General features: G+C 45.1%; 13 protein-coding genes across 13 annotated transcripts; 7 read left to right on the top strand and 6 right to left on the bottom strand.

Moving 5' to 3' along the window:
* Positions 1-212: 212 nt before the first annotated feature.
* On the top strand, positions 213-1523 carry ISR1 (putative protein kinase ISR1; the record flags this gene model as incomplete). The annotated part of the gene is made up of 1 exon (XM_020213551.1): positions 213-1523. The coding sequence occupies one exon, from the start codon at positions 213-215 to the stop codon at positions 1521-1523; it is 1311 nt and encodes a 436-aa protein (XP_020072370.1).
* Positions 1524-2155: 632 nt separating this feature from the next.
* RPL11B (60S ribosomal protein uL5) lies at positions 2156-3126 on the top strand. The gene has a single exon (XM_020214344.1). It carries the CDS (start codon positions 2601-2603, stop codon positions 3099-3101), a length of 501 nt encoding a protein of 166 aa, XP_020072369.1. The 5' UTR covers positions 2156-2600; the 3' UTR covers positions 3102-3126.
* A 350-nt stretch (positions 3127-3476) lies between these two features.
* On the bottom strand, positions 3477-5141 carry KCS1 (inositol polyphosphate kinase KCS1; the record flags this gene model as incomplete). Its single annotated transcript, XM_020212322.1, has 2 exons — positions 3477-4049; positions 4977-5141. Coding segments are annotated over 2 exons (738 nt in total), but the record flags the coding sequence as incomplete, so codon positions are not given.
* A 1601-nt stretch (positions 5142-6742) lies between these two features.
* Positions 6743-7378, bottom strand: CYBJADRAFT_160759 (uncharacterized protein; the record flags this gene model as incomplete). Its single annotated transcript, XM_020213550.1, has 2 exons — positions 6743-7266; positions 7348-7378. The coding sequence occupies 2 exons, from the start codon at positions 7376-7378 to the stop codon at positions 6743-6745; spliced, it is 555 nt and encodes a 184-aa protein (XP_020072367.1).
* Positions 7379-7569: 191 nt separating this feature from the next.
* MRP13 (mitochondrial 37S ribosomal protein mS44 MRP13) lies at positions 7570-8609 on the top strand. Its single transcript, XM_020214343.1, has one exon. It carries the CDS (start codon positions 7617-7619, stop codon positions 8565-8567), a length of 951 nt encoding a protein of 316 aa, XP_020072366.1. The 5' UTR covers positions 7570-7616; the 3' UTR covers positions 8568-8609.
* A 215-nt stretch (positions 8610-8824) lies between these two features.
* GCD2 (translation initiation factor eIF2B subunit delta) lies at positions 8825-10294 on the top strand (the record flags this gene model as incomplete). Its single annotated transcript, XM_020212515.1, has 1 exon — positions 8825-10294. The coding sequence occupies one exon, from the start codon at positions 8825-8827 to the stop codon at positions 10292-10294; it is 1470 nt and encodes a 489-aa protein (XP_020072365.1).
* A 139-nt stretch (positions 10295-10433) lies between these two features.
* RTS1 (protein phosphatase 2A regulatory subunit RTS1) lies at positions 10434-11921 on the bottom strand (the record flags this gene model as incomplete). The annotated part of the gene is made up of 1 exon (XM_020212470.1): positions 10434-11921. One exon carries the CDS (start codon positions 11919-11921, stop codon positions 10434-10436), a length of 1488 nt encoding a protein of 495 aa, XP_020072364.1.
* A 2301-nt stretch (positions 11922-14222) lies between these two features.
* CYBJADRAFT_44727 (uncharacterized protein) lies at positions 14223-14590 on the bottom strand. The gene has a single exon (XM_020217708.1). It carries the CDS (start codon positions 14487-14489, stop codon positions 14274-14276), a length of 216 nt encoding a protein of 71 aa, XP_020072363.1. The 5' UTR covers positions 14490-14590; the 3' UTR covers positions 14223-14273.
* A 176-nt stretch (positions 14591-14766) lies between these two features.
* On the top strand, positions 14767-15858 carry PIL1 (lipid-binding protein PIL1). The gene has a single exon (XM_020214342.1). The coding sequence runs from the start codon at positions 14871-14873 to the stop codon at positions 15798-15800; it is 930 nt and encodes a 309-aa protein (XP_020072362.1). The 5' UTR covers positions 14767-14870; the 3' UTR covers positions 15801-15858.
* Positions 15859-17152: 1294 nt separating this feature from the next.
* On the top strand, positions 17153-18007 carry CYBJADRAFT_171250 (uncharacterized protein; the record flags this gene model as incomplete). The annotated part of the gene is made up of 1 exon (XM_020216200.1): positions 17153-18007. One exon carries the CDS (start codon positions 17153-17155, stop codon positions 18005-18007), a length of 855 nt encoding a protein of 284 aa, XP_020072361.1.
* A 29-nt stretch (positions 18008-18036) lies between these two features.
* Positions 18037-18669, bottom strand: CYBJADRAFT_123730 (DsbA family protein; the record flags this gene model as incomplete). Its single annotated transcript, XM_020212496.1, has 1 exon — positions 18037-18669. One exon carries the CDS (start codon positions 18667-18669, stop codon positions 18037-18039), a length of 633 nt encoding a protein of 210 aa, XP_020072360.1.
* A 4803-nt stretch (positions 18670-23472) lies between these two features.
* On the top strand, positions 23473-23934 carry CYBJADRAFT_123966 (uncharacterized protein; the record flags this gene model as incomplete). The annotated part of the gene is made up of 1 exon (XM_020212514.1): positions 23473-23934. A coding segment is annotated over one exon (462 nt), but the record flags the coding sequence as incomplete, so codon positions are not given.
* Positions 23935-24568: 634 nt separating this feature from the next.
* AIM24 (Aim24p) lies at positions 24569-25795 on the bottom strand. The gene has a single exon (XM_020217707.1). The coding sequence runs from the start codon at positions 25644-25646 to the stop codon at positions 24630-24632; it is 1017 nt and encodes a 338-aa protein (XP_020072358.1). The 5' UTR covers positions 25647-25795; the 3' UTR covers positions 24569-24629.
* Positions 25796-25800: the final 5 nt, after the last annotated feature.

Here is a 25800-nt window from a genome sequence, read left to right as displayed (position 1 = left end):
CTGAAAGCCATAGAAAGCTGCGTTCGATTTGATACAGTTGATCCTCCTCTGAGCCTGCGCGGTATACAAATCTACTTCAAGGGGGCGTTTCTGTTGTATTCTCTCTGTTCTTACTGTGAAGTGGGCTTACAGTTTGTGTGACAAGGCTTTGAACCCATATCAACAACAACCAGAAGGGGGAAGAAGAAACATCAAGCCGTCATTCTCTAACCATGAATTCCTTTACCCAGCCCGATTACTCGACACCGTCCAAGAGGACGGCTGTGTTTGAGCCTGGTAAAGTATCTAAAGAGGCTCAACTGAAAGCCAGGGAGAGCATAAAGAGACCGAGCTTGATTATACCTACACCGGAATCTTCTCCCGTACAACACGCCAGCTGTTCATTGAGTCACCAACAGGATCAGTTTTCAACACCAAAGACCAACTTTTCAACCACTGCATCACCAAAGTCTATGTTTTCAACACCTATCACTGAAACTTGTCAACTGCCAATCTCTCCAATGGCCTCACCCATGAGGTCAAGTCCAACTTTACTGAAATATCTACCAATATCTGCCTCGATACCACAGCAGGATGTGGAATCGCAGATTGAGGACTCTTTGATCGATGATGTATTCAAGTTTGATGTTTCAAGGAGTACAATAATTGGCCGTGGTTCTTACTCAACAGTGTTACAGTGCTCTTGTCAGGACAATCTGTTTGCCATAAAGATACCTACAAGCGTGAAAACATCAAAGTGGATCTTTAAAGAGATGCTAAACTATAAGATATTCCAAAATCATGCCATTGTTAATCACTGGGAATTGGAAAGTCTACCCGTGCTGAACGTCTATGGAATAACGATGTTGGATAGATCGCAGTATCCAAGAATTAGGTACGGAGAAACCGTGCCTTGCATAGTATCGGAAAGGTTATCATATTCGCTGACCACACTGGCCGAATCACAGCCTGCTACTTCAACGACTGAGTTGCACATAGGCTCAAGTCTATGGTGGAGATTGGCAAGGCAGATATTGACAGCATTACAATTGCTCAACGATTGTCATTTGGTTCATATGGACATTAAGCCTGCAAATGTTCTATTTGACAACAATATGTCATCCTTCAAGCTCTGCGATTTGACCTCAGCTGCCCTACAAGAGGATGTGATATCTGAATACCATACGAAATTACAATTGGGAGCTTTCTACGACGTTACACCGCAGTACTGTGCACCTGAGTTGATGGAATCACCACCACATTATCCTTCATATAGCTCTGATTTATTTGCTGCGGGCCTTACGCTATTATACGCCGCCACTGGCGAACAACCTTATTCTCAGGTGTTATCGTCCGTTGGAGTACCAAGCGTTTATGTAACGGAATGCATCAAGAAGAACAAGGCACTGGAGTTGGTCTCACCAACAGGGATCAAAAGACTCCAATCGGACACGAGAGCTTTCAACTTGATACAAAGAATGATAGTATCAAGGGCTTCTCTGGCAGAATGCATGGACATCGTGGATGACTTCGCACAGTATTGAATGCATTACCCAATTATATATATACCCTCCAACATTTGAAGCTTGGTCTCGCATACAAGCTTGCTAAGATGGATCTACGACATGCGGTACATCCTCTTAACCACCTATGCTAATGACACTCTTTTACGCCAATATATAGCTCGTCCTATACATTCTCTTTATGACTTAGCGTACAACTTTGTTGAAATCCTTGAGACCCAGTAGGGAATCACCGAGTGTATATATATACACTACACTAGCGTACAAGATGAGCACTGGTTCCCGTACACAGTTGTGTCATTAAACATCCGAACATATCTTCAAGTAGGTGTCCAGGTGTTTTCCACTTTGCAGAAAAATTTAGCAGTCACAAAACTCTGCACAAAACAGACTCTTCAGACTCTGTCGCATAAGTTCGCGAAATTTCCAAGCCAGCCTAGATCTGTACTGAAATTTACGCTGGGATTCTTCCCACAGCTGTGCTCAGATTTACACACCCTGCCCAGACGCTCACCCCGTCTGCCTACCACTCCCAGCCCACAAGTTGAAAACTTCTGTTACGCGCAACACAATCTTTTTTTTTCTGGCAAACTTTTCAAAAACAAGCACACTCTTTGAAAATTGCAAACCGAAACCTCTAACCATTTCAGAGACTACAACTCCACAACATAAGTCAAAATGGTATGTGTTTAGAGAGATGATGGAGGTGTACATGGTGATTCTTTCACAGTGGTTTGCAAGGGGTATGCTTTATACTGGTCTGTGTATTTGATTCGATCCCCAGAAGATGTACCAGGAAGAGGATGAAGATGAAGATGAAAAGGTATTAAAAAGTCGAAGGGAGGCATGGGAGGAAGTGTAGACACAAAGTGCCTGTGAGGGAAGCAAAGCCAGAGAGGAGATGGCTGAATACACCTTGCCGAACAAGAGTGCCATTTCTGCTTTATCCAACGATGTTGTAAACGATCAAAGTCTCACGATGGCCTCTTCAGCGGAGATGCAGAAACAGGTGAAATATGAACTCATGTACACTCCAACACCCTCATTGTTGCAACAATACTAACAGTCTTTACATAGTCTTCCAAGGCTCAGAACCCTATGCGTGAATTGAAGATCGAGAAGCTCGTTCTCAACATTTGTGTTGGTGAATCTGGTGACAGATTGACCAGAGCTTCCAAGGTTTTGGAACAATTGTCTGGTCAAACCCCAGTTCAATCCAAGGCTAGATACACCGTTAGAACCTTTGGTATCAGAAGAAACGAGAAGATTGCCGTTCACGTTACCATCAGAGGTCCAAAGGCTGAGGAGATCTTGGAGAGAGGTTTGAAGGTCAAGGAGTACCAATTGAGAGAGAGAAACTTCTCCGAGACTGGTAACTTTGGTTTCGGTATCCAAGAGCACATTGACTTGGGTATCAAGTACGACCCAGCTATCGGTATCTACGGTATGGACTTCTACGTTGTCATGGGTAGACCAGGTGCTAGAATCGCCAGAAGAAAGAGAACCCAATCCGTCATTGGTAACTCCCACAAGACCACCAAGGAGGACACTGTCCAATGGTTCAAGCAAAAATACGATGCTGAGGTTTTGAACAAATAAGAGTAAGGGCTTTAATGTGATTTGTGTACAAAAATAAAAAATCGGTTCATTCTTGAGCTCCAATTAGTAGTTGGTGATGAAGTAGATTTGAAGTAACATGGTCATTATAGCATTAATATATTAAACACACATAAGAGGTTGTAAAGCTCATTCAGAGACGTCACCGATATCGTTTAGGGCAAATGATGGGATCTCGTCCAATTCTTTTTGATAGAAGTTAGGGTCGTTCTCTTCAAGCTTGTCGAATAGATCCATCCAACTGACGGGGGTCTTCTTCAGGGCCTCCTTGTTGGAGTTGAGGTATTGATGTGCCAATTCAAAGGTTTCATAGTTGACGCGAGTCAGGTCTGAGAAGAGCATCTTGAGATAGAACTTTAGAGATGCTAACCCTCTCAGATATCCTTGGTCTGCATCATTTGGATGCTTTGGTGGGAAAGTTGCCGTGGATGATTGGTACTCTGGAGTTATGCATTGGGCAAAATCAATGATATGAACACTCACTGTTGACATGTCCACACCGTCGTACATCAACAATAGTGAGGATCCATATAGTCTGTAGCCCTCCAACTGTAAGACAGCCTTTTCCAACTCCTCGATATCACTGATCAACTTTGGGATTTTGATCAATATCGAATACACACACTCACCATCGTACAAATATCTTGCAATGCAAGCTGCAAACTGGAACCCAGCTCTAACACGTCGACCAAAATATTTATCCCTTTCAATGAAATGTTGGGACTTCTTATCCCAAATTTGTAGACCGCAGATCCGAACACCGAGCTGACGGGAAGTTGTACTTGCACATTTCTTTCTCTGGGATTTCTTCTTCTTATACGCAGCCTCAACACCGTATTGACGAGTACCCATCTTTAAATCCAAAACGGAAGGTTTTTTCATCCCTGATGTCAAATCTTCCAAAAGGATGAACCGTTCAATGCGTTGTCTCTTATGTATCGCTCTTGAGGGCATCATCAGTGGCGACATGGCGTCAGACAAATCACCATCTTTAGTTTCCGTTACAGAGCGTGATTCGTCATCTGCTTCATCATCCATTTGGAAGATGGAATCACTTGTACGTCTATGATGTTCAGGAGCAGAATGTAATCTTGGCGAAGAATCGTCAAGAATATTCAACTCGTCGTCCATTGTATCGTTATTCTTGATATAGTTCTGTTCAACATGGGAATCAAGAGGTTGTGGACCTTTATCCTGATTCCTCTGTTGTTGTTTCGTCTGGACAGCTTTCTGCAAGTCAACTAGCGAGGTACTGTTCTTCTTCAGCGTTGTTCCACTGTTGAATTTTGGTCTTCTACCAAGATCAGAAGATGATGCACTTAGACGATGAGGCCTCTGTTGCGCGGTATCCATAGGGGTCCTTTGAGGGTATAGCCTTGGTGAAACTGAATGCTTCAAAGATCTAAAGCTTCTCTTTGAACGAATTGGTGCAAACACCTCCTGTAAAACCAACTCTTGCAGTTTACGATTGACTGTCGTTGAACCCAGAGAGTTCACATTTGGAGAAGTTGGATTATTATGTTGAGACGTATTATAAAGTGCTCTTGGTGATTGGCAAGGTGATGTTTCAGACATGTATGAGAATGACGATGCAGGTGATGGAACAGAACTTGAATAATGATCCCACAATGACTCGGGAATGATATGCTTGTTATCATCTAGCACAACCTCTGGGGGTAATTCTTCTTGATAAGACGACGAATGTTTCAGTTTCAGATTTTCATCATCTTTTCCTTGACCATCGTTCAAATCTTCAATCCCCGGTAAAGAGGTTGTATGTTCTAGAGAAATGTCATTAAGCGAATTATTTGACTCATCAGGTTCCTCCACTAGTGTTGTATATCTCACGTTTAGAACCCCGATATACTTAGGCATGAATTTTAATATATCAGCATGGTTTTGTTCAATAATTTCATACCATGTGTTCTCCCTATTGACAAGTGCCTTGCAAACAGCTCTGTGTGAGAATCTGAAAATTGCTGTATGTCCACCAACTTTGTTTTTAAAAGGTGTCAACTCCACGGCCAACGAGAATTCAGTTTCCGGTTCGTGGTGCATCCCATCAAGCTGATCACTGTCGTGGTGGTGGTGATAATGATTGTGGAGATGCAAATCGGGAAATTCATCCTCGTGGTGTTGATATTCATACACCTGTGAATCCTTAGCAAATTTAACGTACGACTGCTCTGCTTCCTCTTGTTCCTCATGAATCGGATGTCTGAGCAGTTCATCTGATGCCAAGTTTGAGGGTGCTGCAATAACCGTTGATGTGTTTGTCACAATACTAGCATCATCGCTCCGTGTTGTTGTTGTGGATAGGTGATCAAAGTCCAATTCCTCCTTTAGATGTATTCTTTCCCCCTCATGTCCCTTTGGAATATACGTTGCAGATGATACAGGTTCCAACACAGCCATTGTGGCCTTAGAGTCTCCAATGTTACCCATGGTATGTACTATTTCAACCTCATCAGCGTCCTTGTCATCATCCTTCACCAGGACACCCTCTGGACTCAAAGTCCGGCATCTGTGTTGTTCCCTCTTTGCGAGCGCATCGTCAAAGGGCGAGTCCAACAGCTGTGGTGCCACCAGCTTCAAACCCTTAATATCTGACGACAGATTTGACACCGACGCCGCGGATATGCTCGGTGTTCTCCTGGAAGCCGTGCTCGTCTTCAAGGGGCTCACCGTGGAGTGCTTTCTTGAGCTTCGAACGCCGGTGTGATCATCAGAGATCTGAACCGCCGAGCTGCTTGTGTTGTCATTTCTGAAGAGTCGAAGCGAGTGTGCCGCCTTCCGCCCTGTCAGATTGGTCTGCTGCTGCTGTTGTTGATCATGCTCTTGCTGTGATGGCGGAGAACTCGACGAAGCCAGCGGCATGGCGCTTTGTTTATACCCGCTGCCCTTCTTGTCCACCATCTCCCTCTCGTCCTCTCCTGTTCGGTTAAAATGTGTGCGAAATACAAGCAGATGTTAAAGAGTTATATAATATGAATAGAGAAACACACAGGAAGTATTAGCTCAGTTAGCGCCTCATTAACTAAAGATATTTAACGCTCTCAAAGTTGTTGTTGTTGTTGTTGTTGTTGTTGTTGTTGTTGTCTAAGACCAGAAGAAATTTTTGATTTTCCCTTTGTTTTGATTTCCTGCCCACAAAACGAAACACCTCACCATTCCCTCCGGCCTACACAAAAAAACACACAGACAGGCAGACAGACAGACAAACAGTTGAAAAAATTCCACCGATAAGGCTGAGTTTCCGATGCTGAAAAGAGTCCTGTTAACGTGGATATTCCGTGTGATTACATACAACGTGTCAGAGCAACCAGTTCTTCTCTGTATTGTGCAATTGAGTCTTAGAACCTCTCCCGTTGGGTGTTATCAACGCCTTCCTGCGCTTATCTACAAATTCCTCAGCGGGCTCATCTCTCTGCCCCCCAAGCAGCACGGGCAGAACCGTCGCTGCCCGCGAAAACAAACAGCTTACACACAGAACGATAAAACGTGGGCAGCGTGGGCAGCGTGGGCAGCGTGGGCGGCGGCCGCAGCAGCAACAGAAGAGAATCAGTTTTATGCCACTTTTGACTTGAAGAAACGTGCGTGCAAGCACATCTTGTCATTTCTTATCACTCCAGCCCATTTTGTTCCTTTAGCAGTTCTATGCCCAGCTGGACGTTTTTCTGTATTCCCTGAACCCACCTGTGTTCTAAGTAGCTGAGCAGAGGATGGGCCTCCTCCTGCTCCAGCTGCCTCTGCGCATTGATGCTCTCAATCTTGCGTCTCTTTCGAGAGATCTCAGCACTCAGAGAGCCGTTCACCAGCGACTGTTCCTCGTTGCACTGTGTCCATTGGGACACGCACTCGTCTTGACAGATCCGCAACGAATTGGCTCGTAGATAGGTATAGCTCAGCAGCATCTGCAAACAGTCCGCATCGTCCAGTTGGTCGTACCGTTGCATGTCGATTCCTCCGAGCGTGAAGTCCTTGGATAGAATCTCCTCCTCTGTCAGTTCGCCCAGGATACCCGATGCCGTAGGAATCGGATACACACACTCCACGGACGGATGCATCGACTCGGTGTCCCCAACTTCCTCCAGTATCAATTGCTCTACACGCAGCCTCTCGTCCTCGCTGAGATCACCATCAATGTCTATCACAACGGTTAGTTCTTCGATAAACACAGCACAAACTCCTCCCCACGCACAGGGCGAAGCAAGCAACAGTTACATACACGGCAGAGAGTCCAAAGCGTCGTATTCCATCATCGAGCCAGTTTCCACTCCACGATCACTCCGATTTGTCCACATTCACCAGCTCTTCCCTCTTGATACAATCGAAAAAATTTCAGGACATAGGCCCAAATGTCCCATTGTGGCGCGAACCGTGAAAAATGGCGAAGGCCCCGCCAGTGGAAAAATTTTGTTTTCGCCAAATGTCCAAACAGGTCCCGCATCGTTCGTTGAGAGGAGCACTGGCACACTCAGAATCACCGGACAGACAATGCTTCGTCTACACAGATCGTTCTCCTGTTCTTGTAAGAGTCTTCAGCAGGCGTCTGCGTCGTTGGCGAGAGAGCAGATTGATGCCTATGTGCAGTACTTCAGAACCCCCAAGGATTTGAGACCGCTGGTGTACAGGGAGAAGAACGCGAGTCATTTGCTGTCGAGAGATCTTTGGGATGAAGTTGCAAAGAAGAGGGTGGTTCCGCTGGAGCCACCAACTGTGCCTTCCAAGAGCGCGTTGATCAAGATCATCTCGGAGTGCACAGACGGGGAGGAGCTGAAGGAGTCGAGGGATTTGCTGTTGGAGTTGTCGAAGAAGCCGAACTATACCTCGCCTGACCACATCGATGCCTTCCTGGAGAAATCAGCGCAGCTGAGAAAGTTCCCGCACGCGTTGACGTTTATCTACTCCCAGCCATCGCTCAGACAGAGATTGGATTCCCATAACCTGAACACCATCCTGGTGTACCTCTACATCAACGATAGAAAGTCGTTGTTGAACAGCGTGTCGAAGGCTCAAGTGGCATTGGACAAGATCCGCAAGCCTAACGCCATAACCGACCTCCTGAGAGCTTCGTTGTACTTGAAGCATAACGAACAGGTGCCAGCTGACTTGAAGGAGAAGATCACGTCCTCCACGGAGGCCGTTTCAGTGCCACAGCTCTCACTGGACAAGTCCATTGGCGCGCTGTCGAGGGACTACAACACATACAAAAACAAATACTTGGAATTGGCACCAATTGCCATCGAGTCCTCGAAAGATGAAGCCCTGGCCAGCCTACAAACAGTCAAGGATATCACACAATTTGCACAATCCTTTAAGCAGCTCCAGGACAAGATCCAACTCAAGGATGCATTCTCTGTGCTCAAGAGCAAGAGCATCTTCAGAAGACCAAAGCAGCCTTCACAAGAGGGTAAAACTGCTGAAGAAGAGACCAAGGAGGAGTAAATAGCAAACATCAAATCCATGTACATAAGACATAGTTTAAGGCCTTGTGTAGTTGAAGTAGTTGCGATAATTTGTTTGAGCCTGGGGAGGGAGAGGCCCTGCCCACTGAAGGCAAAAAAGTCTGCCTAGCGGCGCCCCTGCTGGGCGGGAGGAGCCGAGAGCTCAAAGGGAAAATTTTTGATCTCTGAGAGCTCCAAGCGGAGCATCAGGGCGAAGAAGAAGGAATACACACGCAAACAGGCCCAGTGGAACCAACTATGAGTGAAGCTCCCGTGGAAACGCCTACTGAGAAGCCAGTGGAGAAGACCAATGCCTCCCAGGCAGAGGAGGGAGAGAAGAAACTGACGAATAAAGAGCTCAAGGAGTTGAAGAAGAGACAGAAATTGGAGAAGAGAGCTGCTAGGAAAGAGAGCAGTGGTATTCCAAACCAGGCCGATGAGAAGGCTGCCAAGGGTAAGCAGAAGTCCCAGCAACAGCAACAGCAGCAGGCCTCACACGGTGTGATCTCAAGAGGGTTGAAACAGGAAGTGAATACTTTGAAGAAAGTTTCACTGTTTTCACACTTGGAGTCGAAGGAGCAGAGAAACGAGCTATCGCTATCACAGTCCCAGGTGACGAACATTATACACCCTGCTGTTCTTTCACTGACGCTGAAGTACTCAGGTTATTCGATTGTTGGGTCGATTCCAAGGTGTAAGAGCATGCTCAGAGCGTTTGAACGGGTCATCTCTGAGTATCAGACGCCTGAGGGAACAACCTTGACCAGAAACCTGACCAACTATCTCGGGTATCAGATCGACTATTTGAAGACCGCTAGACCTCTATCAGTGGCGATGGGAAACGCCATTAGATGGCTCAAGCAGGAGATCTCACTGATCTCCATCGACACCTCTGACTCTGACGCAAAGGCCCAGCTCGTTGAAAAGATCGACACCTTTATAAAGGAGAAGATCGATATCTCTGACAAGGTCATCATCCAAGCAGCATCAGCACACATCCAGAACGGCTCGACAATCCTCACCTTTGGACAGTCGAACGTTTTGAAGCAGCTGTTCATCTATAACCATGAAGAGCTGGGCAAAAGCTTCAATGTTATCGTTGTGGACTCCCGTCCTCTATTCGAGGGAAAACAGCTCGCTGAGGAGCTGTGTACAAAGGGTTTGAAAGTTCAATATGTGTTGATAAACTCCCTCTCATCTGTGATACAAGATGTTGATACCGTTTTCCTCGGTGCCCATGCAATGCTATCTAACGGATTCCTATACTCTCGTGTGGGTGCTGCGCTCATTGCAATGAAGGCCAAGAATGCAAATATCCCTGTGCTTGTCTGCTGTGAAAGCATCAAGTTCTCTGATCGTGTCCAACTGGACTCTGTGACCCTGAACGAAATGGGAGACACTGAAGACTTGATCAATTGGAACCAATTGAACCATGTCAAGAAGTCGAGTGTTGCCCTACGTAAGTTCATAGAGACTCACGAGGAGAAGGATCAACAACAGCAGCAACAGCAAAAGCCAAAGGTTAAATCAGGTGGTGCTGAGCCAACACTGGCGAAGAATGAGATGCCATTGAAGGATTGGAAGACGAATCCTTACCTCAACATCTTGAACATCATGTACGACCTTACACCACCAGAGTACATCCAAAAGATCATCACGGAAGTTGGAGCGTTACCACCATCATCAGTTCCTGTCATTTTGAGAGAGTACAAGGCCTCAACTGTGTAGTTGTATAGTTGTTACATATAATGCACGCCGAATGGTGAAGCTACGTTAGTGCTTTCAGCTGGAACTAAACACGCGCAATTACACGCTGTCTTTTTATGTTTTAAAAAATGGTTTATTGTTGAACATACGCCCCCCTCCCTCATGATAATGTCCCGTTTTCTTGTTTCATCTTTTGAACCCTCTCTTCGAGTAATGCCCATTTCTGTTTGTTCTCGGTCTCTCTCTTCTTGTTCTCCTCAAGAGATTGATGGTATAACAAGACACAATGGTCGTACAAGATTGGATTTGAATCCATAAAGATTTTCAACGCATTGTAAGCCAAAGAATGGATAGTTCTATTCCAATTGCCAGAGGATGAGATGCTCTGGAGATCATCATCGTCGGTCATCTTCATTTGTCCATTTTGATCTGCTGCTGAAATTTCATAGAGAGCTGAGAAGATGATCGGTAGGATCGTTTCGGCATTGTCTGTGACAAGGTTCAAAAAGTATTCGTTGTTCCAGTAGCTCAATACCTTCTCAGCAACTTGGAAATGTGGGGATGATATGCATTTGGCCAATTGGACGAAAAGTGGAACTTCAATCTTGATGAATTCTAAAGGCTCAATGACTTCACAGATATCTTCAATCTCATTGAGGAACATGAGCTCCTTTGTAGAGTTGGTTTTTGGCCAGAATCTTAATAGACCCATGATCACCTCTTCTGTAAGCATTGGATCTTTCTCCAAGAATTGCACTATACAATAGGCCAACTGAGGATGGTATAAAGAGATTGATCTAACTTTGTGCAACGGGAGCATGACTCTAGCAAGGAAGATCTTGTGCTCTTCTTTCAATGGAAGGGCAAAACCATTGATAATGGAACCCAAGATTTCCAATATCTCTGCAATTCCGTTAAACCTTTCAGTTTCATAGATGAATTGCAAAAAGATATTGTTAAATGATCTTCTAATGAAGCTTCTGAGTGACAAGAACTTACCGTAAATTCTGTGCAGAGTTGTCTTTAAACAATCACGTTCTCTTGGGTCCTCAGAATCGAACAACTCCAATAAATTGAGAACGAAATCGTGATCGATGTACTGCTTAGCCAAAGTGTGGTTGAAATCAGGGCTCTCCAAGAATCTTAAAAAGAACTCATACACCACTTGCATATGAGGCCATGCAACTTCGTTGATTGGTTCATCTTCATCTGGGTCGTAAATATCACCAATTGGGTTGACAGGAGGTGGTATAGGTCTGAACAAATTTGTCTTGAACATATCCACAACGTGTTTGTACATCTCATCAGTATATGTAAAACGATTGCTCGAGATGAATTCAATCAGTTCCTGTAGCGTGACTCTTTTGATCTCCTTACCATTGATATCAGAGGAAGGATCGTTAAAGTCAAACATAACGTTACACTGGTCCACTTTCAGGATGAATAACTCCAGTCTTCTATCTGCAGGTACTTCATCAAACGAGGGTAACTTGGTGATTTCAGTGTATGAGGAAGGTTCAAACCTAGAAGAAGAGTGTCTCTGTGGAGACTTTATGAGGTCGATATCTCCTTCAATCTTACCCGTTGGCAATCTATCAAAGGAATGGGAGGCGCGTGGCATGGTTACATCAACATCAGCGTTGTGCATTGCAACGTCGTTATGGTATGCTGTTGAGTGTGGCGGAGTCACATTGATATCGGGGATTTGATTCACAACTTGAGGCGCAAATTGAATTGTCTTTTGCTGTGGTTGGTCCTGTTGTTGTGATGATGAGGTCTGTTGCCCCTGTTGGAATTGTCCATTTGCCTCTTGTTGACCTTGGTATTGGCCCGGACTCTGATTTTGATTTTGATTTTGATCCTGTTCAATGTTCTGTTGTTCTTGTTGTTGCTGCTGCTGTTGCGGTGTAGCCCTTGGGGTTGACGGTTCCTGTTGGCTTGGCTCTGGTGAAACGTCACTGTTTGGCTTTTTAGACACCCCTCCAGCGGAGCCGCCCTGTGCACCAGCACCAGCGGTTGAAGGAGCAGAAGACGAGCTCGACGCGGTTGCGGCCGTTGTTGATTTTGATCCCTTGGAAGGAGAGCTCGTCATGCTGTTGCGAGGTGAAGAATTACTCGAGTTGGATGACGAGTTGGAAGGTGAGAGCTTCGCAATTGACGAATGTTTCTTATCTTTTGACTTCTCCTTGTCTTCATCTTTATCCTTCTTCTTTGAGCTCAAGGATCCCTTTCTCGAGAGCTGAGTAAGCGAGTTAGTATTATCACAGACAGGAGCACATCACACACCGTGTGTTAGAGCAGCAACACACGCACGCATACTCGTATATGGTAGCGCCGGCGAGGTGCACCGAGCACGAGATAGAAATACATACCCTCTGTTTAAAGCCTTTCATCATTTTGCCTAAGGAATTATTGTTTCAGTGGATTCGCTTTGCGCTTTGTAACTTCCCCAAATGATCCCTTTACCTGCTTGTCCTCCCCTTTCTGTATAGAAGCCGTATATTTTGTATGGCTTGTTGTTGTTGTTGTTATTTGTTTGTTTGTTGTTGATTATCCTTAACCGCCAACTGGTTTTTTCTCTCTGTCTGTGGTCTCGAAAATCCCAACTGATCCGCACAAGAATTCGGGGGCTACGCGAGGTTGGTGTCCGGTTGGGGGAGATTTAAGGGGAAACTCTTTTTTTTACGTGCGTGGGCTGAACCGCTTGGAGAAAGCAACAGTTTCTTCTACAGTGAAACAAGGAAAAAGCACACGCCAGGGGCTGTTTTTCTGTCACCAATTCTCACTCAACCTTCGGTGGTATAACACAGACGTTGAATGCTTGCTGCAACCGGTGTCTCTTTGGACGAGACGTAGAAATGTGTGGGATTGTGTGTAAATCCACAGTCTCCCCCCGTTTCAGCTTGAATTATCACAGCCAATTTTGGCAAGTCCCCCGTTATTAGTGGCTGTACCTGTTGCCATTATATAATCAGAAATGTGTGGCGTCTACCAGGAGTGTGGTCCCGACGAGGAAATCCGGCAGAGCAAGCGGGCTGGGAAGGGAAAAAACGAAAAAAATATTTCACTACTGGGACTACAACACGAACTAACGTTTCCTTTCCAGGTTTCAAGCCATACGCAATTTGGACAACAAAGAGTAAGTAGATGTACACCAGATGGAGAGCGTGTGCGTGTGTTTACAAAGATAGGCGCGTGGGAGGGGAGCACAAGTACCAATTAGTGATGAGACACCTTTTCCGATTTGCAAATTTCTGAAGAGGGCTTGTCTGTGAGGATGAGTCCTCGTCCAGTGTTGAAGTAATAAAGAACCGCTACTCTGAACGTTGAAAAAAACTTTGCCCCCCAGGCGCATCCAACCAGACATATGTAATCCAGCATATGCGATCGAAACCTGGCAGTTGTGTACTAACTCACCCATTACGTCAAAGAATAGGTCATGCTATATAGAGTCAAGTTAATCCGAAGTCCCTATTGTCCAAGTCTCAGACCGTTGTAGTAGCTGTAGCTGTGTCCTCATTTAAGCTTTTGCGATGACACGCTTTACGAGCAAACGTCGGCATCACAGTATATCACAAGCGTTACGTCATGGCTTTCATTCCAATACACCGAAAGCTAACAGCCGGGCAACAGTCGACAAAGGATGAGCGCGAGGGCGGGAGGACGCGGTGGGCCAAGCCCACCGAAACTTCGAGAACCCGCCAGTAGGGGCACTCTTTCCGGATTAGGAAATGATTAAACATGGGCGCGTCTCACAGTTGCACTTTGGAGCAACTTCCTCGTGCCAGGCTGCACAGGCTCCCCATCCCGAAAGTTCAGTAACGTGTCCTTCTGGCAAGGCAAGCAAACAAGGCGCCCAGGCGAGCTCACCCTCATATTTAACATCAACACCTACATGAGGTACCGTGGTTTCCCTGGCGTGTTGTTGTGAAGCATTGACACGTAGCTGAGTATAGTCATTTTCAATAATCGCAAGACCAGTAGCGTATGGAACGAAAAATCATGCCAAAGTATGCATGGAACGCAACCAAGTGGCGTAATTTCCCTTAACAATCAGCAAACCTGTCGAACTTTGTAGGGGGGGGGAGAGGAGATGGGCGAAAAGGGCTGCCTGCCTAAGCCTGTGCAATTCCAAAATTTGGCCCTCCCTCCGCGGTTGTCCAAGGGAGATTTGCAGACAGAGCCACTGCCAGCCCGCCCACACCCCCTTGTACATAATATAGCAGCTGCTGTTCACAGGTTTTTTTCTCTTTAAAACAGGGGGGGAAATTTCAATCCCTTCTTTCTTTCCCCCTTTCCTCCTCCTTCTTCCTTAAGAAAGAACGTAACAAGGTTCGATTGTAAGTCTTTATCAATTGCCTTCTGTTGCTGGACGATACCCATTTTATCATCCGCAGCAATGGTGAGCTGTGTGTGTGTGTGTGTGTGTACGAATTAGACTCGAAGGGCTATTAATAGTCCCCTGTCCCTCCTCATGTGCACGGGGGGGGGGAGGGAGTTTGGTTGTATATAATGGCACCACATTGGCACCAGGTATTCCGCTTTCCGTTTTGCTCCACCTGAAGACCATTGTACTAACACTATCCAAGCTGATACAATGCACAGAACTTATTCATTAAGAAACACCAGAGCTCCAACTGCTTCCCAGTTGCAGTCCCCACCACCTCCACCAGCCTCCACAAGAAGCAGATTCTTTGGTAAGGGTGGTATTGTCAACTCCATCAGACGTAACACCGCTGGTCAATTCGGTCCAGAGCTTTCTAGAAAGCTCTCTCAACTCGTCAAGATCGAGAAGAACCTCCTTAGAGGTTTGGAAGTTGTCGCCAACGAGAGAAGAGACGTTGCTAAGCAATTGTCCCTCTGGGGTGAGGACAACGACGATGACGTTTCTGATATCACGGACAAGTTGGGTGTCTTGATTTACGAGATTGGTGAGTTGGAGGATCAATTCATTGACAGATATGACCAATACAGATTGACCTTGAAGTCCATCAGAGACATTGAAGGTTCTGTCCAACCATCCAGAGACCGTAAGGACAGAATTACCGACAAGATTGCCTACTTGAAGTACAAGGACCCTCAATCTCCAAAGATTGTTGTTTTGGAGCAAGAGTTGGTTCGTGCCGAGGCTGAATCCCTTGTTGCTGAGGCTCAATTGTCAAACATCACCAGAGAAAAGTTGAAAACCGCCTTCAACTACCAATTCGACTCCTTGAGAGAACACACCGAGAAGTTGGCTTTGATTGCTGGTTACGGTAAGGCCCTCTTGGAGTTGTTGGATGACGCTCCTGTTACTCCAGGTGAGACCAGACCGGCTTATGACGGTTACGAGGCTTCTAAGCAAATCATCATTGACGCTGAGAACGCATTGGCTTCATGGACTTTGGACCATGCCGTTGTCAAGCCAACTTTGTCCATAAGACACACCGATGAGGTTTATGACGATGAAGAAAATGAGCAAGAACTCGCTGATGCTGAGCAAGAGTGGGCTGAAGGTGAATCCGAAGAGCAACCAGCTCAAGCTTAAGCGAAGTTGCTGCTTTCTCCTTTTTGTTTATCAAACTGTTATTTACTAATCTCTGTTGTTTTTTAAAATGTCAAGATAGATAGAAGAAGAATGAACACTTTATTGTTAACCTCAACTTGTTTTGTTGTTCCTCTCTTCTTGTTCAAGTCCACACCGACTGTTTTTTTATTATCATTTGTACTATCCTTTCCTTATCAAGTGTATCATTGTGTTGCTTTCTACTTTATCTTTGATGTGACTCTTTAATCTTTATTATCTTTTTTGATCCAATGTTGTGTGTTGTCTTTAATGATGCTGGAAAGAATGAAGTCAATGTTGGAATGCTTTTGAAGGACTTGAAGCATGATTGTACTATTTTCTCTTTTTGTCGTTGTTTTATACTATAAAGTGAAATCAGCTTCCAGTAATATATGCCTTGTTCTTTATTGAAAATGTTTGTAGAAACTCGACAAGAGAGAACTACCTCTTTGGTATCTTTACAACTTCAATTTTGAGACTTTTTGATGAAGTGGCTATAGGTCTATAGTTGTACTTTTGGACAAATTTCTTATCGGTTGATGAAGCTATACTGGAATGCTTTGGCGGGATCCTTATTCGATCCTCATTGTCGTCACTGTTATCAGATTCTGAGATGATGACAGGTGCATCCGCATTCCCTGACTTCCTTGGAGTCCTAATAAGCAGAGAAGGTGAATCCTCGTTGGAGTCGTAGCCATACGTCCTTATACTCATTATGAAATCCAAACTGGTTGTCAGCACCACTTTCCAGCCGCCAGCTTCAACAACGAGTTTCAACTCGTTCTTCGACTTGGATATAGAGCTTAGACGTAAACTTTCAGGTGTAGATACAAGCATTATATTGACGAGATGCGGTCGTAGGGCATCTATCAGACTTGACAATTGAGAGTTGCTCAGGTAGATGGGAGAGCTGGATTTCAGCCTAACCAGCGCCTTATGGTTCTTCGTCTGTGCTGACGATATCACAGCTTCGAATATCACATCTATTGCATGGAGTTTCTTTGTTAGACTTGTAGCGAGACGGTGTTTGCTAGTTTACTCACCCTGTTTCAAGGACTTCAGCACTTCTTTCCTGTTGATGAAAACACGACACTGCAAAGCTGAAGACTTTGTCAGTTGTACAAAAGTTGTTCTGGTGAAGGAGTTAGCTCGTGTTGTTCAGTACATAAGCATGGAAACTTACACCGGTGGCATTTGCTCTGCCGCTGTGTCGTTGTTGCCGTTGTTGTCGTTGTTCATCTGTGGTTGTTGATCGGGGAAATTTCAGGCAACTCGTAAGCGAACATTAAGGAAACGAGAGATACGGTTCAATACGCAAAAGAAGGATAGAGGCCATGTCAACAAGGGAGTCGGTGGCCAAATCAACACCGGTGTCTTCACCGCTACAACAGTCTGTGCAGAATCTACGTGTGCCGCCACGGATCCACCCGTCCCATTCTGACGGTTCAACCCTGTTGACATCTTCACCACCGCAAACGTCATCGGCTGGTGGTACGAAGAATCACCAGAAGAAACCCTCGAGGGTAATCAGCGACGATGGGAGTGGCATGAATAGACTGGTGGATCAGTTCTATGAGCAGAGTCCTAACCACACAGCCAGTTCACGGCTCAATACCCCATTCATATCAAGGACAAATACCCAAGAGCAGCTGAGTCCTAAACAACCAATCAATATCTTGAAACAGACGAAGCTATTGACGAATGATAACTCGTTAATCGTTGAGGATGTGAATAGGCTGGAGAACAGGGTGCTGAAGTCCGTTCAGAATCAAGTGGAGGTGAACAAGAGCGCAATTACCGATGATAAGGCATGCTTTGTCCAGCTACAGCGCGAGGTTGAAGAAACTAGAAACAGGATATCACAGTGGCTGAAGCTAGTCTTGGAGAACACAAAGCTGATAGACAATGAGTACAAGGAATTTGAAAAGGAAGTTGATAGACTGTTTGGTATTTTAACTGTCCTGGATCAGTACGAAATTGCCGTGAATTCATCAAGACAGAAACTCGTTGATAACAAGGCTCGCTTAGAACAACTATGGAAAGTTGTTGAAGATATTGAATCCCTTGAGAAAAGGCAGAAGCAGAGCATCAGATCGAGGAACAAGGCAATTATATGGTCTCTCGTAGTGGTGTGCATTGCTATAACGCTGTATAAACTCACTTTTGTGGGAAGCTATTGTTTATATTAGAACGAGCCGCTTATATACCAGGCTATTATTTACAAAAGGGCCTTGATCTTCTCCTCAATGACAGAGATTGGAGTAGATGACTCAATGGATGTGTCTCTAAAACCGTTGAAGAAGACAGTTGGGGTAACATGGACACCGTTCTGTCTGCCGATTCTTGTAAACACTTTCAGGTCGTTGCTAGCGGCATTACCACTGTTCGAATCCTCAGCAACCTTTGTGTTGATGGTCAACTTCTCCAAGAATTGCTCCCTAGTGTACTTTGGCTTTGTTGCGGCAATGACAGAGTCAAAGATCTTTTCATAGATTTGGTTTCTGGTCAGATCAGCAGTTGCAGTGTCGTAGAACTGAGCAATGTTCTTGAAGAGGTGATAACTAACATCCAAGAAGGATTCTGGGTCCAACTGAGCAACGACAAGACCGGCTTCGTGCACCAAGTTGGACGTTGGATGCCACACTTGGACGTAGTTGTGGAAAACTACCTGCACTTTTGAATCAAAGTCGGTCTTCAACTTTGGATAGAGGTTCTCATACCAATTGATGAAGAACTTTGCAGAGAATGGACATGTATAGTCCAGATAGATATCAATCACGTTTGGCGCGGTCTTGAGTTCCTCAAATTTAGGAACGGCGTGGGAGGCATTGAACTTTGGTGGGAGAGTCATTATTTCAAGTCAGATGGCAGTTGTAGGTAACGTGTACAGATAGAAAGAGAAGGAAAGAGAAGAGATTAAAACTTTGTAGCTCAACTCTTCTTATATAGCAAGAGCCACAGTTTGGTATAAGAAACAGTTTCAAGTTTTCTTCGGGCTTTGGACAACGCCCCGTGCCCACACGGGGACTCTCAGCCCAGAACAGGCATTTTGGCTGGAGGGATCAATGAGTTACGATATGGAGTCATAAACAAGCCGATTGAGAACCTTCAAACCCCCTCACCTTTTCTATGAGCAATTGCTCGGTGAATTGGCCTGTCAGCAGCCTTAAACCTCTGGAAATATGTCATGTTTTAAGTGTTTAATTGAGTGATGCTATTTCACAGTAGCCGGAGTGAAAGCAGTAAGCCATGTTTAGCCTCACCGCTCTATCAGGGGCGATTTCCCATTGACGTCTAATATATCCATATCCAGTAGGCTGCTTTCACTGACAGATGTGGGAATTTGTTACTTTATGCTAAGAGCCTTCAAAATGGCTATGATTATAGAGGGAAGGTGCCTTCTGGTGGTGGATTTCAAGTGCAGATAACTGCTGAAAGCATGCAAAGATTGTACTAGGGAGGACATTCAGTGTATATAACCGGCCGCACTTGAAAATTGATGTACTGAGAAAGCAGTGTGTTGTCCATTGGAGCCTCGGTGATATTTAGCTGTGCATGCTAAGGTGTCGATGGATTGATTGCGTTAATTAGAGTTGTATTTATTTATCGATGACATGCAATGAAAGGGCCGTCCATGATAAGTTACATTTCATCGAGCAATCGGCAGGGCGTATGCTGCAAACACGCCACATTGCCATGTCTCAACCACTCTACTGGAATTAGACAGTGTTGGGTGGTATTGCACCAGCTAATGATAGGTATAAATGTGTTGGCAGTAGGATGTTGTGCAATACCATTTCGCCAACCCAGGCAAGCTTTTCCACGAAGAACAATTCCAATGCCTCTATCATTAGAAATTGATGAGTCTAAAAGAAATTGTGCTGTATGGTGAGAGTTGGACCGATCACCTCTTGCGTCAAGTTGTACTTTTACCCCGTCACTGTGGTGGTCTCTGGCACAGGCGTCAATGATTACAGCAAAATCGATATCAACAAATTAAAAGAGCACGGCACCCGTATCAATCTTTTGGTCGCTCGTTATAAGTCACGACTCCTTATCATGGTCAGTGCAATAGATCACCTTGCCAGTTGCATCTTTCTTTCCCATGCAAACTGGAAAAGAGCTCACTTGTGAGCACAAACCGCACCACTGGAAGCACGTCCCGAAGCTATAAATACTAGCATTCTACATCACTATAGATGTTTTACAATGAATATTTCAATGGTTCTATACACAACATGTTGCCTAATGTATACAACCCCCACTCTTGCTTACACCAATTATTCTTGGTGCACCAGTTGGTCATATAAGATTGTTGATACAGGCACAGGACTTTTAGCCAAATCGATAATCACCATGGCATTGTAATCCATTGGAGTCAATGAAGCGAGGTGGTTCGAAGGTGGCATCGATCCGACTGGTTGGCCTATCACTCTGCAGCAAGGTTGTCCACGAGCATTTGCCTTACTAAACCTACTTGCACAGGTGAGAGTGCTTTGCATTTCTCTAAGTTGTGGTTGTTCCCTTCAGCTCCGACTTGTAGCTTCAACCATTCGGTGCCACACCTCTCTGATTGAAGACTTGTATTGCATCATCGCTTCGCAATGTTAGTAACGTAGGAGTTGCTTGAGACCACAAACTAAGTAGACCATATTTCTTCATTTACGATCACCACCTTCCATTCCAAGAAGTATTGAGAGTTGAAAGGATTATTTTGATCCGTCAATAGCTGCGACAATTCATCTTCTGGGTAATCGAGCTACATTAGCTTACTTTTACTGAGATGTAGTACGTCAATATACATACATGCGCAATAGCTTGTACATCAGCAAGCATGCGTTATGGGTACGTACACCGATAGACATAGTTTACCACGACCGATCCCCTCAAAGGTTCTAAGCCCACACGTATTATAACGCTCAGCCACATAGACATATTACTATTACTTCATGGGAATATGGCTATAGCCTCCATCTAGTTTTTATAGGCTGAAGGTATTATCATATCCTTGATTCAATTGCCTGCTGCTGAGTGACCCGGGCACCGGTAGGGCGATGATTACCCTAATCAAATGATTTGCGATTCTGCAGGGTAGGCCATTTTCGTGTGTATATGGTGCAGCTATTGTGCAAGGTAATGAACTTCGGTTTAGATCCGAGAATCTGAATGTAAATAGAAGTTGTTGAGTGCTGGGATCATTAAAGGATACGAAACATAGATCCCAGTGAATGTATACAGGAGAAGCTTTCTACAACTATGCTGGACGATCATCGACTAACATGTAATATTTATAGTGGTTGTAGGTCTGTTGAATAAGGAAGCAGTGTTGTTGATGATGTATGATTTATCCGGCTTGTTCAGGCACAACTTCCAAAAGGGTAAACTATTGGGCAGCGGGGGACCAAGTCATATTGGGGAGTAAGATAGAGCCTTGGATCCAGAATAGCGGGGACAATTAATCAAGGCTTTAGAGGACTGTTCTATTAAGGTGGACTCAAAACTTAACGATACAAGACTTTCCAGAATTTGTATCGTTCTCCGTGTCTCCCAAAAAAGTATTATTTGGAACACTACTGCAGAGTCAGCCTGTGTATTGAACATTTACGAACAGTGTTGATCAACCGTGCAACCAACATAAGGCTTCCGTCCTAGAATAATGTTGATGTTCCCACAGGTGGCGTATAAATCTGTGTGAGTGTTTCAATGGCTCGCCGATCTTTTCTGGAACCTCTTTTTTTTTTGAAGAAGAAACAAGTTAGTCTCTCTTTTGCGAAGGCTTGCTTGACGATCCATCGATTGTAAAGTGTAAGCGATTGGTTAAATTACATTAGATAGATGTTATGTATAATATATCACGTACTTATATACGAGATTTTTTTTCCACAGATATCGCTAAGCCATCGTTTAGTACTGTCGACAGTAAACACACCAGCCTCTGGAACGAGTCTTATGCCACTGCCTTGTTATAGATCACCTTGTAATGGAGATATCCGAATCCGTCGGTGATAAGTTTGTGAGCTCCAATAGAACCGCAAGTTCTAGAAGTGCCCGTTAACTTCCAAGTTATAGACGACGCTCTACAATAATGTACAGGCTAGAAAAGTTACAAGCACAGATATTCACATATATGTATGCTGTAGGGCATGCGTTATGCATGCGTTATGTGTCTGAGTCATTGTAACCGACCAAGCAATTTTTCGACAACTACATACGCTCTTATAAATTGTGCGTGGAAGAAGGGGTCACGGGGCAGTTTTCTGGCCGTTGTAGAAACAACATGTTTCTTTCAATTTGAAGATCACCAACAGGCAGAGCGAAGAATACTGGTGCCCGTATGGACAACCGGAGCAACAGCTCGTCGAGCCTCGAACCCAATAGGATATAAGATCCAGTTCACGGACATCTATGCGCTTTGATGCTCCTCACCTTGTAGTCCATAGCTGACCAGCTTTTACTGGCCATGGAAAACCGAATCAGCCTACCAGAAAGGGGTGACGAGTGTCCTCGATACATCGGATCGAGAAGGCCCAGCCCCACGATCAAGATCAGCTCTGACTGAGAATTAGACGCTGCTTTCACGTGCAGAGTGTATACACGTTGACAATAGCACAGAGGTCTACGCTAAATGTACTTCAAACTAGCGAATTGTCGCAAAACATGTGCATGGCTGTCCGGTTCTAGGTCCTAAACGACGGGTCTAGGGATAGTCAGAATGGTCCTAGAAGTGCTCAATAAGTACCAGCAGCCATATATATATATATGTGTCCTATGCCTTGATGTCTACTACCGACCATCGTTATTCAATAACAGCATTAAGCAGCTTCTTGGCCTCCCAACAAACGCTTGTAAAAGCTACCTAAATACCACACAATATGAACTTGTGCGCCAACTCGTACGCTTCTATTGTTAGTTAGAAACATGCCCGTACGATCAGATCGACTGATTTAGCGCTTATGACAGACAGTAATCTCCATATGTATGTAGTCGTCATGCACTGCGTATGCAGTGCTGCCTAACAAGGCGGATATATGGTTATTTGGAGTTGAGGTCAGAGTGCGTGTCGATGCAAAGGCTGCAATGGACAACAAAGACTAAAGGGTTATTAGACCGTTGGTGAATGCTCGTTACCAATACCTGGAACATATCGGGACTGGAAAGCACGTAACCTCACATGTACGTTAGAAGGCTTTTCGTTGATCCATTTACTGATGTGATATGAATCTTCGGTTGACAGAGACTAAAAGAGCCCTAAACCATATGTATAGATTGTGATCTGTGGGAAATTTCCATTTTTGGATGGTAGCAGGGAGAGGACAACTTAACATGAACATAGGAAGTTATCCTTTATAAAGTAGTGCTTGTTCGTCATCTTTCCCTCTTCCTCAGGCATGTTCCAACCGGATTCCAAATTTGAAAACGTTTAGGTAGCATCAATCTCCAGATTGTGCCGGCCGTTATGGTGAATTCTTCACACTTCAACGTCTACAATGCCCACTGTAATACAAAATATTCCCAACAACACACAGAGATGCCGAGTTTGAGCTATAGCAGCCCCGAGTTACACATGAGAACTGACCCTGATCTTGTTAGAGCCAGTACGGTGCTATCACCCAAACAGTTGCAGTCCGACGAGAACCTTCATACGAAGGTCACGATGGATATCAAAGGTGATTTGAACGCATTGACCAAGGACTGGACGTTAGACGAGCTGAAATGCAAAAGAAGACTTGTACTGGTCTCTTCGACGCAACACTTTAACCATCTTAGCCTGTCTTTTACACCATTGATGCCACAAGACTACTCTCTGGGAATGTCGGTGATCTCTTGCATCTACAGCGAGACCATGGATCGCCATTTCGTAACGTCAGTTGATCTGATCTCACTTCTGGAGAGACTGGTGAAACAGAAGTTCCCTGTCCAGGAAAAGAATAGGATCAGACGTAACTTCCAAAGTCTTAAGCCTATAACAGTGACACGATCTTCACCAAAGTTCCAGATACTATTCGAACAAATTATGCATTACAAATCCCCAAGGCCACGGCGTGTAGAGAAGGACGTCAAGGTCCTTTACTGGTCAAGTGTGGAATCTGCCTTGATGAAAGTACTGAGCAAGTACACCGTGAATCCCAACTTGATCGGCAAAACAGGTTCCACAACAACAGCAACGCCTCACAGATCGATGTCGATGATATCACCCATTTCAAATGTATCCGACCAGACTTCATTTCCCATGTTTAGTCGAGCATCGTCATTTACAAATGATCAAACGGCTCTTTACCCCGTGATGATGGCCAACAATCATGGTTATTCAGAGGCGTCTGGAGCAGTGCATACTCAAATTAGTCCAAGCGTTGATCGCAACTCAAGATACACCGGGGCCATTCCACAGGCCAATTACATCCAACCCGTGGTTCTGTACAATAACAATGTCATACCATCAAATGGTAACGCAGTTTACAGCACCGACAAAGGCATCCAATCACAGAATGCACTGAACCTTCATGCAGCACCTCAAGCTCAAGTCGCATACTTCAACCATCTCTCATCAGTTCCGATGAACCTGTCTCAGAGTATGACACCTCTTCATGAAGATACTGGGAACAGAGCTCCCTATCAGATAATGCATGGCATCCCAGCAACTGTTCCATATCCCAACACGTGGCATGGTCCAGGCGAGTTCTATAAATAACGTAATTGCCGGTGTCCAAAGAGGATTTGAGTTACGATGAGACGGTTATATGGCTTGAACCATAATGTATGATAATATGTTTTAACGGAATCGCCTTCCACATCTCTCCTATGTATCTAATTCTAACCACTCTTCTTTGCAATCTTATCCACCGTTGCCTTGAAGTCTGGAGTCGAGGTGAATTTCACCTCACCGTTTTGCACCGTCACATAGTGTAAGTAGTCTCTTGAATCCTGCGATTGGAAGGAAGCGTAGTCCTCAAGCTTAGATTCCGTGATGCGTATAGACTTATTCTCCGTGTCCAGCTCAAAGAGAGGTGAGGTCGAAGAGTTGGCCTGGATCAACACAGTACGAGGACCTTTGACCTTCACATACTCGTTTGCACCAGAGACGACGTTGAGCAAGGAGCGCTTTATGTGATTCAGCGTGTTCAAAGCCTGCTGTAAATAGTGCTTCCAGTCGTTGGTCTTAACAACGTCCTGAGACTGGGATTGCTCAACCTGAGTCTTAGTCAGTGTCCATGGTTCTATACAGTCAACCTCGCCTTGCACGTTAATCGCAACCAGCGCTTTCTTACTGACGATGACCTCGTCTTCGCTGTCCAGCACCAGCTTGTGGACCTCGCCGTCAGCCTGCACCACGGCCTCACCACGGCCTTGTAACAAGGTGTACTCGAACCCTGGGAGTCCCTTGACTCTTCTCACAGCTCCCAGTCTCAGCGCAGCACCGGCATACGCCAGAAGGGAGTCCCTTGGGAAGAGAACATAATCGGTAGACCCATCAAGGGTCAGCACGGACAGACTTTGGCCTGTGACGAGCAGTGACACAGGCGTTGTTGACTCCAGTGTGAGAAACCGCCATGGCTTCCACAACACGAGGTTCTTCAGGCTTATATAGGGCGTCAGTCTTGTTGTCGCTATGTTCGACAGCGAGATCAGCTTGGAGGACTGGAGAACCACCGGGAACGACGGTGGTGCGTTCACCTCTAGCAGCGTCGGTGGTTGGCCCAGTGCGTTGAACAGAGGCTGCTGGGCATAGGGAACATCGCTTAGTTGGTGATGTCCGAGGTTCTTTGCAACAATTGACCGTGTCGGAGCAGCCTGGATGTGTAGCTTCCTCTTCAAAACCCTGTAACTCATCACTGGTCCACCCGTTGTAGTGTGCCTTGTTGCGTTCTCCGGGATCTCGTTCACGTAATTGTCAATGTTGAAGATTCGCTTACAGTGAGCTTGCTTTTTCAGCCAATCACAAGCGCGTATTCTTAGCAGGGAGATGCTCTACAAGTACGATGCG

The sequence above is a fragment of the Cyberlindnera jadinii genome (genome assembly GCF_001661405.1).
Source record: "Cyberlindnera jadinii NRRL Y-1542 unplaced genomic scaffold CYBJAscaffold_2, whole genome shotgun sequence".
In the NCBI taxonomy this organism is placed as follows: Eukaryota; Fungi; Ascomycota; class Saccharomycetes; order Phaffomycetales; family Wickerhamomycetaceae; genus Williopsis; species Williopsis jadinii.
The sequence above is the reverse complement of the archived record's forward strand: the minus strand, read 5'-3'. Positions and strand labels throughout refer to the sequence as shown.

Coding starts and splice junctions, on each gene's coding strand:
- RPL11B (XM_020214344.1), top strand. CDS start 2,601: ATGCGTGAATTGAAGATCGAGAAGCTCGTTCTCAACATTTGTGTTGGT.
- PIL1 (XM_020214342.1), top strand. CDS start 14,871: ATGCACAGAACTTATTCATTAAGAAACACCAGAGCTCCAACTGCTTCC.
- CYBJADRAFT_44727 (XM_020217708.1), bottom strand. CDS start 14,489: ATGTACAAGGGGGTGTGGGCGGGCTGGCAGTGGCTCTGTCTGCAAATC.
- AIM24 (XM_020217707.1), bottom strand. CDS start 25,646: ATGAGTTACAGGGTTTTGAAGAGGAAGCTACACATCCAGGCTGCTCCG.
- MRP13 (XM_020214343.1), top strand. CDS start 7,617: ATGCTTCGTCTACACAGATCGTTCTCCTGTTCTTGTAAGAGTCTTCAG.